Source organism: Xiphophorus hellerii, chromosome 3 (assembly GCF_003331165.1).
Source record: "Xiphophorus hellerii strain 12219 chromosome 3, Xiphophorus_hellerii-4.1, whole genome shotgun sequence".
NCBI lineage: Eukaryota > Metazoa > Chordata > Actinopteri > Cyprinodontiformes > Poeciliidae > Xiphophorus > Xiphophorus hellerii.
Window position 1 is genome coordinate 6,750,468 of NC_045674.1, and position 9,677 is coordinate 6,760,144.

Genomic DNA, 9,677 nt, shown 5'->3' on the forward strand with positions numbered 1-9,677 from the left:
TGTTGTCATGAAATGTCATTCAATAAATGACAATTTTAATCCAAAGTTGCTTTAAAAGTTGGATTCAAAGTCCATTAAAAGTGCTAACTTTGCATTAAAGTGTCATTATTTACAAAATCATGCAAATATGGACTTTTAAAGCAACTTTGCATTAAAAGTGTCATTATTTACTGAATGACTTCATGACAGTGTTGTAAGATATTTGCACTAGAAACTAGACAAAAATGCTGGTAAGACTTTGTTTTTTGAAGTGCATTTCTTGAAGATAACTTGAGGTTTTTTTTCTCCATCGGATCGCTTGGACATTTAGCTCCACCTGCTGGTGAACAAAACTCACTGCAGCAAGACAAACAAGTAAAAAGACACTGAACAAAAACTGTTTTTCACATATTTTTATTCACACTATATTATATATTTATAGTCTATGTTCATAAGATATTTATATATATATATATTTCACATACATGTTTTTGTATAACTATTTACAGATGGCAGTGTTGCCAGTAGCTGATATTTCATCATAGTGAATGAGGAAAAACTGGTCAAAGTTCAGTGCTATGCTGAAAAACAATTTGATAAAAAAAAAAAAAGAATCAAAGTGGGAAAATGGCAAAACATTTACATGATGCAGAACACTTCATCTTCTTCTCCAAATCCTGTGCAAATGTAGTGTTTTTGCTTTTCCTGCAGAAATGACCAGGCTGTGCCCACTTGTACACGTAAACATTAAATAAGACAAAACAGGAAAGATGCGACACTATGTACACGGAAACAATGAGCTGGTGCTGATCGACATGATGGGAAAGATCCAGATTAATATTTAGAATTAAGTACAGCCATGCATTTAGCAGTGAGCACACATTCGGCGATGCATTTGCTGCAGCGTTTCACCACACAGAATAAACTATTGGACCCGACAAACGTGTAAGATACAGTATATAATGTCTCCCACATTCACCCGATCAGAAATACACTTTGGAATTAATGGCTTTCGGAGGAAACAGATGTAACAAAAAAATCTGCATTGCATTATTTTATCTTATTTTTTTATAGTACTTCCTTTTAAAAATAAAAAATACATCCAACTAAAAACCTCCAACACACACGTGCATTTGTGTGTCTGTGTGCAACGTGCAAATCTCTTCCATAAATACAGTAAACTTTATGTTCTCTCTTCAGACCCCCACAGTAAAAAACCGACTTCATCCATTCCAGACAAACACGCAGCTGAGTGGGTCAGGGGTCAGGGGTCAGATCCAGGTGGAGGTCAACAAATCGTCCGTCCTTATAGGAAGCCTTCATGGATGCACTTTGAATGACAGCAGTTCCTCAGAGTGCATGTTGTTGAGCGAACGCAGCTCAGGAAGCTTTAGCAGGAGTTTGGTGAAGGTGGTGGAGGACTCGTCGCTGTGGTTCTGCATCACCAGGTTCCTCAGGGCCCAGATCAGTTTGTCCTGCAGGGCCTCCACAGAGTTCAAGTCCTGGATCCCGGATCGATCTGAACCACAAATAAAGAGATGACGTTAAAACTACTGAACCCAGAAGGAAACGTTTTGATTTGATTGTGTAGAAAATACGGACGCAAGTTATAGATTAATGAGTTCATCTGAAGTTGATTGATTTAAAAAAAAAGTTTTGTCAAGATGGCCGACTGTCTTTCCGTAACATAGCTAGATTTTTCACATGCTGATTTAAAAATATAATTTTAAGGTTATTTTGTCAGCTGTAATTAGGTCTGTCACAATGACAAATTTGTCCCAGAAGTTATTTCTATAAATGATAATATTGTTGTTTTGAGACCATTTTCAAATAATGTAATGGTAATGGCATAATAATGCATCAATAAACTTTAAATTCTAATGAACATTTACTGCTGGAACTGGAAGGCATTTTAAATATCCAAAATAAATAAACAAAACAACAAATAAAATGAATTATGAAGTCTCTGGAAACAAAACTGTTCTTCAAAAATGAGCTACTTGAGAAGAAAACATAAAAATGATAAATTATTAATCCATCATTCTATTAATTAATTTGTTTTTTTGCAATTGTATTGACTGAATAAAGAGAACTTTGTGGTTTTAGACATACTTATATTTCTTAGGTTGCTGAATAGAAAAATAAAAGATGAAAAGAATAAAACATTTAACACTTAATTCCCCATGAATAGAGATATACATATGAAAGTATCGAATGTGTCTAAAGGAAAGTTAAAACTTCGCTCCATGAAGTGCATTAACTCACAACTCCGTTCTTATTGCCGCCATCATGTTTAAATGCTCCGTCATGCAGTTCGGCGCGACATTAATTCGAAAATAAGGTGATAATTTAAGGAGCTTGACGAGTGTTTATATTTCAAAACAGAACCGCATAAATTGCGTTCCACACCGGACACTGTTTGAGCCGTTTCCCTCCGCCATATTTAATTCCTGTATCAACCGGCTCCGGTTAAAGATGACCAGCGGCGCCCTCTGCTGGATGGCAGCCAAACTACAATACTAAAAGCGGCCGTTATAATCCATCGAGTGGAGCTAATTTCCGTCTACTAAATAAATCTACCATAAATCGCATCCTAGCAGAAAACAGTGATGAATGTTGGGATCTTACCGGCTGAGACGAGCACCACAGCGGTGAAGAGGCTCATTTCGTCCTCATTTAGCCGCAGAGCCGCTAGCTTCTCGCTGAACTCGCACATTGAGTTGAGCAGCTCGCCGGCGCCCAGCGACCTCAGCGTGTCGAGGCTGTAGCGTTTGCCGCTCAAAAAGGTGACCGTCCGTTCGGCCATGTTGAACAGGGAAGCGAAGCGGACCATCAGCACCTGAATATCAGGAGCAAACATTTTAAATGATCAGATCTCCCTTTTCCCTCAGCTTTCTAAGCTTAGCTGCAAAATCTATTTCAGTTACGGGCATGAATCTCAAAATATTTAACCCAGATGGTTTCATAGATTTTATTTCATGGAAATAAAATTTGACATGTATAAAATGGAACAAAATAACAAACCTTCTCAATCACAGGAACAATTTACAGTTTATAGTGGCAAAGTTGGGTAGACTATATTAAGCTCAGAAGATCTGATTTTATTTTTTAGAGGTGAAGCTTGATTAAAAACAACCCTAGTAATCCACTCCCTTATAATAGATACACATATTATGTTGGCAGTTTTCTTTTTATGCATGTATTTGTATTTTTTCTTTTAAATTATTCAAATTTGTATTTTAAATGTTGTAGTGGTTTTATTTATCATGCTGAACGTGTCTACTTTTCTTCTTAAGTACTGAAATTAGCATTAGGACTGCAACTAACAATTATATTAGTAATAGATTATTCTGTCAGATATTCTACACATTTTTCTTTAACCTTTCAAGCTTATTTATACATTTAAAGTGCAAATAAACAACTTGATTTCTTTTTTAAATACTACAGTAAACATTTTATTACGTAAAATGCAATCATAGTGTTCTTTTAGTGAATCTGAACTGGGTGAAGCTAACACAATGTCACTTGAGTAGTTTTGGTTAAAACATATTTACAGACAAAGGTGTTTTTATCTTAAATGCAAAATATTAGTTATAGTTCGAGCTCAATTACTGTTCTGAATATGTTGCTTTTTAAGCAAATAGCATTTTTTCATCTGTATGCTCCAGTTATTTCAATAATTGATTAATACGATTCATGATCAATCATTTCAGCTCTAGTTGGCATTATGACATTGTGAATATGTTTGTAAAATTTGCTTTATTGGTGATTAATAAGGATGTACAAAACCTCTCTGAGAGGAAACATGACCCGAGCACACAGCCCTGTTGAACCTCTAACTTCAGAATGAGCAGAAACATTGAGCCCGGTTGGCTTCTCACCTCAAACGTTCCAGCCTTCAGCAGGCTCACTTGGTCGTGCTCGGAGAGGTCACGGAAACCCGGGATCCTCTTGGCGAACTCCACGACCTCCCGTACAGCGGGAGTGAAACTCAGGGAAAACTCCTCCCAGATCTCCTGACTCGGCTTGTTGGGGTCTACGTACGGAGAGGTGTTCATCGGGCAAACCTTTCGAGAGCAAAGAACAGAGAGCATGAAGCAAATGTTTCCAAGTTTATGAGTTTGCGTGTATTTATTGGGGGATTACTCACCAGGTATGCTCGACTTTTCATGCAGCTGTTTGGTCCGTTGTAGCTAAAGGCATTCTGGGTGCAACGTTCTTCCTGCCTGTGGGTTTCCTCGGATGGATTGCATTCAAGCTGCTGCTGGTACGCCGCTCTCTCCTCCCTATAGGCAGAGTTGGAGTACGGACAGGGCTGGTATCCTCCCACAGCCGGATTGTCGTTCCAGCAGCTCGAGGTGTCCTGCTGCTCCTCCATGCGGCCACCGCAATCCGTACCGGACGGCGGCGAGGCACGGCCCTGTGACGACGACCTCTGCTGGGGAAACGTGAAGGCGTCTTGGTGCTGCCCGTTCATCGTTACGGCACCCTCATCCTCGCTGCTGTCTGACCCGCAGGAAGAGGCGGAGCTGGAGTTGGTGTCCATGGAAACCACAGACTCCGAGTCCTGGGGGTATCGCGGGGAAGACGGGTTGGAACACGATGGAGAGTCGGAAGTAGAAGAAGAGGCGGAGGAAGAAGAAGACGATGAAGAGGAGCTGGCGTCGCTGCTGATTGCCTCTATGGGCAGCGGCGGGCTTTGGTCGTCGTGCAGCATGCCGTTCTTGCTCATCATGTTGTTCATGGCGTTCTGCATCTCCAGCAGCATCCTCTGTTTCTCTCTTTTAGGGATGCGCCCAAATCTAACAGCTGGGAGTAAAAACATACAAAAATGGATCAGTTTGAGGACACAAACTAGTTTTAGTGATAAACTGGTGCCTGATTTCTGGTTCTTTCTTAGTTCCAACTCTGAGCTGAGTCAGAGAGACTAGCAACCAACCAGAGCTTTAACAACTGGTTCTGGTTCGTTTGTTGAGAGAGTCCGGTTTGTTGGTGAAAGCGTGAATGCGTAGTCAAACTCTGGTGGGGACCAAAAAAGCAAACTCTTTTCTGCCTTAAAACCTCGGGCTCAGTTCAACTGAAGTGAACTCTGGTGTGGTTTGAATGCGTATGTGAACGCCAAGCGCATGAAAGTGAACCGCGCCAGCTGAAAATGTAACAAATGTTGCCATGTTGTTCCCCAACCGAACCAAGCCTCCTATTGGAACCATTTTGGTGGAAAGAATAGAGCTAAATGAAGAAAACCTTCCAGATGCTAACCATCTTTGGACATGCCGACAGCCAAGCACTTCTTGAAGCGGCACTGCTGACAACGGTTTCTGTTGATCCGCATGATGGTGCAGTTCTCCATCTTCAGACACTTCTTATACTGGATGTTCTGCTGAATGCTTCTCCTGAAGAAGCCCTGAACGACCAGACCAGCATCAACAGTGTGAGCGTGTAAAGCGACAGCTTCACATTAAAGAGTTAATTAAAGGATTAATTAACTATGAAGAGTTAATTCGTTGCCTACCTTGCAGCCTTCGCAGGCGTGGACGCCGTAGTGGAAACCCGACGCCACGTCGCCGCAGACCTTGCACAGCAGCACCATGCCGTTGATTTCTGCAAACACAAAAATGAAGGATTCATAAACTTTTCCCACAGTAAAGTTCAATCACTTGTCAAGCATTTTTAAGATAAGTTTTCAAACTTTTCCAGCTCCACACATTGGAGATAAAAATGATAGAAATGAACAAAAAATAAATAAAGTTTCAGTTTACTGAAATAATTATTATTATTATTAATCATGTCTGATGATAGTATTCTATGTTCTACAGCAGGGACAAAGTCAACTAACATATAAACACACTTTGTTTTGAAACATTTATCACACACCTTATACATCTGATAAAACACTAACAAAAATCCCCCAATTTAAATAACACTGTTTAACATATAAAACATAAGATTATCAATAAATTATTGAGCAATTAGGAATAATAAATATTATACTGAAAAAATCCAAACAAATTGTGTTAAGATAAATTACCTTCCTGCTCAAATTAAATACTTAAACACACTATACAAAAAAAATAAAATAAATCTCACCATGTTTTCTGGCATTTAACAAATAGAAATAATTTAGGTAATTACCTGACCTAAAACAAGTAAAGTTTAGTCTGATTTAACTTTAGGCAGAGACAAAAGTTTGTGTCTGGTGTTAGATATATGAAAATATCTAGTTTCAACTACAAATAACTCCTTACCAATTTTGGCTTTTTTAAAATCAAATGTTAAATTCTACTTTATTACAAAACCATGCAGATTGAATGTGAAGCACTTCTAAGGACTTTATAGGAAAATCAAGCACCTTCCAAACCTTGAATTCTTAATTTTCAAGAATTTCAGGCACCAGTTAGAACCCTGAAAATGACTGGTGTGTGCAACATGTTCGCTACACGCAAAGTGTTTTGAATCTTACTCGTTATGCTGCTTTTTGCAGACGCAGAGGAGCGGCCGGTCTTCTCCACACCAGAACCGCGTTTTGCCGGTGGAGCGATGTCCACCACCATGCCGACGGCCCGGCTCGGCAACAAGGGCCGGGAAGCAGGCGGGGACGTCGACATGGGGCTGCTGCTCATACGGGACTCTGGTGAAGAGCCCATACTGGATGAAATGTAAGCTATAACTCCTCCTGTAGAATAAAAAAGAAGAATCAGAGCTTGCACTTTGACCAAAAACCACCTAACAGGTTTATATTTAACCACAAAGTTTTCTAACTTGGGGTAATAACTCACTCAGTGCTTCGTATAAACAAACTGTTCATAGAAAGTAGCTCCGCCTGTTAAACACACGCAGGCAAGGTGGCGTGTATTTGGACATGTGTGTTGCTGTTTGCTGGTTGGTTTGCGTTTGACCTGCTTTATCACCTCCCGTGCTGGTTGGATAACATGGTTACATAACACAGCCGGGTCTCTGTGCTACGGGAGCGTGCTCCGCCAGACGGGGTCACTGAAGCACCAGGGCAACACTCGTGGAAACCAAATGTTCCACTGGGAAACATGCTCCCCTGTTACGTAACGCTGTGTTTGGGTGGGTTTCAGCAATACTCCTCTGGACAACTGTAGGCTATTTTAAAAAGTTTGTTTCACTTTGGAAAACTGAATGTTTCACTTGATTTTGACTTTCAAAGTGTAAGAAAACTAGTTTTTGGCACTTCAATGGACAGAATGAGCCACTGGACGAATAACTGGGTCAAAAATAGGTCATGATGTATTTAAAATCAAACTAAGTTGGAAATCTCTCATTAACACCAACTTTAAAATCCAATTTGGCTGACGTGTGCATAAAACGTTGCTGGTTTGTATGAGGATATGGATTCAACTGATCGAGAATAGCTGGTTTTCTGGTATGCAATAAGAAACTGGTTAAGCCAAATGAAAAACTGGAACAAATGGAGCAAGATATGTTTAAAAAATTGGGAAAAAAATTAAGCTAAGCCAGTAGTTTGATCAAAATGATTGTAGGTATAACTATTCTCTCAGTAATTAAGCTTAATAAAAAGTGCTTTCCTCCAACTCTACTGTGATGTGAATAAATATTAAACTCGTACATTTTAAATAAATGAACAGTTCTGAGTGTTTTCACTTACAAGAAGCTGAATCATAAAGTTTTTACAGGAAAACTACCATGAAAGATGATTTTCTTCTCTCAGAAAAACACGAGTTAAGTTTCTTTTTAGAGGCCACGGCAGACTGATTATCTAACCTCAACCATGAATGTTCTCTGTCACGGCCCACCCACACGTGGGCCTGTCATGAATTTCAGCAGAAGCACAATGCAGGGGGGGGGGGGAAAGCACGTAGAAAAAATCTGGGTCAGCCGCGTGTTTGTTGCTCCGCTGTCTCACGTGTACGGCGCTGCAGAGGAGTGCGAATGCATTATGCAATGGTCTACGTCACGTAGCGCGTTCCAGCCAATGGGAGCAGGAATTCACCGCGGAGTGGAACGCCCCCCAGCCAATCAGAGCCCGGCTTTTAAAGAGCATGTACACACGGACACATGGCTCGGCTACGTTGGCCATGTGAGCGGGACCGGGGAAGTGGAACACTGTTGTGTCAAATGGAAATACAGCAGCGCCGCTCCGACACTCCCAACCCCGATTTAAAAACACCAACAAAGGCACAAAAATACCTTTATATCGCCACTCTGAACACAGGGTCAAACAGTAAAACGTATATTTAGAATATTTCTTGAGTCTTAACAGTAAACAAACTGTCCCCGATTCAGTTCAAACACTTTTAAAAGACTCAAAGAAGTTATTTCCCCACTAATCAAAGACGCCTAAAAGTAGGGTAAACTATTTAATACTGAATTAACATGATGTTACAATATTGCAGCAAGTCTGCACAGGGCACGCAAAATGATAATTTTAACATAATAGTGGCATAAAACATAATCTTACCAGGTTTGGCTGTTCCGATGTCCTCTGGCATCACTGCTGGAGAAAATAAACTAAATCCAAACTGTCAGAGGAAAAGCACCGAGCTGAGAGACGGATCCTAACCGAACACCAGGCTTCTTTTTCTGGGATAAATGTGCAGCTCTGAGCCGATGACTCATGAAAAGAGCGACGCTTCCAGGGTTTTCTACGTCCTGACTGAGAGCTGGTCTCCGTGTGCTGCTGCAGGAAGTCCCCCCTCTTTATGTGTGTGAGACTGCGGGTTAGTGGAGAGAACTAAATGTTCTCAATAGTGGGGCCCCGCCTTCCCCGGCCGGCCGCTGGAGTCACTTTAACCCAGTGACACACTTTCAGGACACCTGAGGGGCGGAGCCACGCGGGTCCGCGGCGTAGCACGAGGATGGAAACGTTGTGGTCACGTTGCAGAGCACAACGTGAAGCCCTGACAGCGTGAGGCTGTTGGTTGATAGATATATTTAACTTAATGATGACTCTAGTTGTTCTGCCAAGGGTCAGACATTCGTACAGTCTTCAAACGCTTGTTTTCAAAAGTTTTCACGTAGGAACCTCTCAAGAGTCACTTTATTCTTATTTTTTAAGTCAACTGACTTGAAATCACAAACTGATTGTGCTTGTAAAGCTGTCAGTGCTGCAAAAAGTGGGTATGCGCTATGTATGAGGCATAGGGGCGCCGTGCTAGAGGGGGCGCCGAACAAGGGCGGAAACCAAGTATTGCAGCCATACAAAGAAAAAAAATGAAATTACAAGAATAAACTCATATAATTAAGAATATTACAAAAATAAAGTTGTACAAGAATAAAGTCATTTTATGAAAATAAAGTTGTACAAGAATAAAGCTGAACTAATAAGAAAATAAAGTTACAGTATTACCACAATAAAGTCATAATATTCCGAGAATAAATGTATAAAATTATGAGAATAAAATCATAATGCTATGCAAATAAAGTTGCGCAAGAATAAAGCTGAAATAATACGACAATAAAGTCATAATATTATAAGAATAAACTTGTACAAGAATAAAGTCATATTACAAGAATAAAGTGGAACTAATAAGAGAATAAAGTCATAGTATTACTACAATAAAGTCATATTACGAGAATAAAGTTGATATAGTGTGTGAATAAAGTCAATATTTTGAGAAAAAAAGTCATAATATCCCAAAAATAAACTCATACAAAAATAAAGTCTTAATATCACAAGAATAAAGTCGTAATAATATGAGAATAAAATTGCGGTG

The 9,677-nt window shown here is 40.0% G+C and overlaps 1 protein-coding gene across 1 annotated transcript; it reads right to left on the bottom strand.

Moving 5' to 3' along the window:
- Positions 1 to 435: 435 nt before the first annotated feature.
- Positions 436 to 8,709, bottom strand: nr1d2a (nuclear receptor subfamily 1, group D, member 2a). Its single transcript, XM_032558570.1, has 8 exons — positions 8,423 to 8,709; positions 6,440 to 6,652; positions 5,492 to 5,580; positions 5,239 to 5,383; positions 4,130 to 4,788; positions 3,861 to 4,046; positions 2,608 to 2,818; positions 436 to 1,498 (listed from the first exon to the last, which is right to left on the bottom strand). Exons 1-8 carry the CDS (start codon positions 8,451 to 8,453, stop codon positions 1,299 to 1,301), a joined length of 1,734 nt encoding a protein of 577 aa, XP_032414461.1. The 5' UTR covers positions 8,454 to 8,709; the 3' UTR covers positions 436 to 1,298.
- Between the last annotated feature and the right edge of the window lie 968 nt (positions 8,710 to 9,677).

Excerpts from the sequence above, each read along its gene's own strand:
- nr1d2a (XM_032558570.1), bottom strand. The coding sequence starts at position 8,453 with ATGCCAGAGGACATCGGAACAGCCAAACCTG. Across the intron at positions 2,819-3,860 it reads TGAAGGCTGGAACGTTTGAG|GTGCTGATGGTCCGCTTCGC; the intron begins GTGAGAAGCCAA and ends CCTGATATTCAG. Across the intron at positions 1,499-2,607 it reads TGTGGTGCTCGTCTCAGCCG|ATCGATCCGGGATCCAGGAC; the intron begins GTAAGATCCCAA and ends TTTGTGGTTCAG.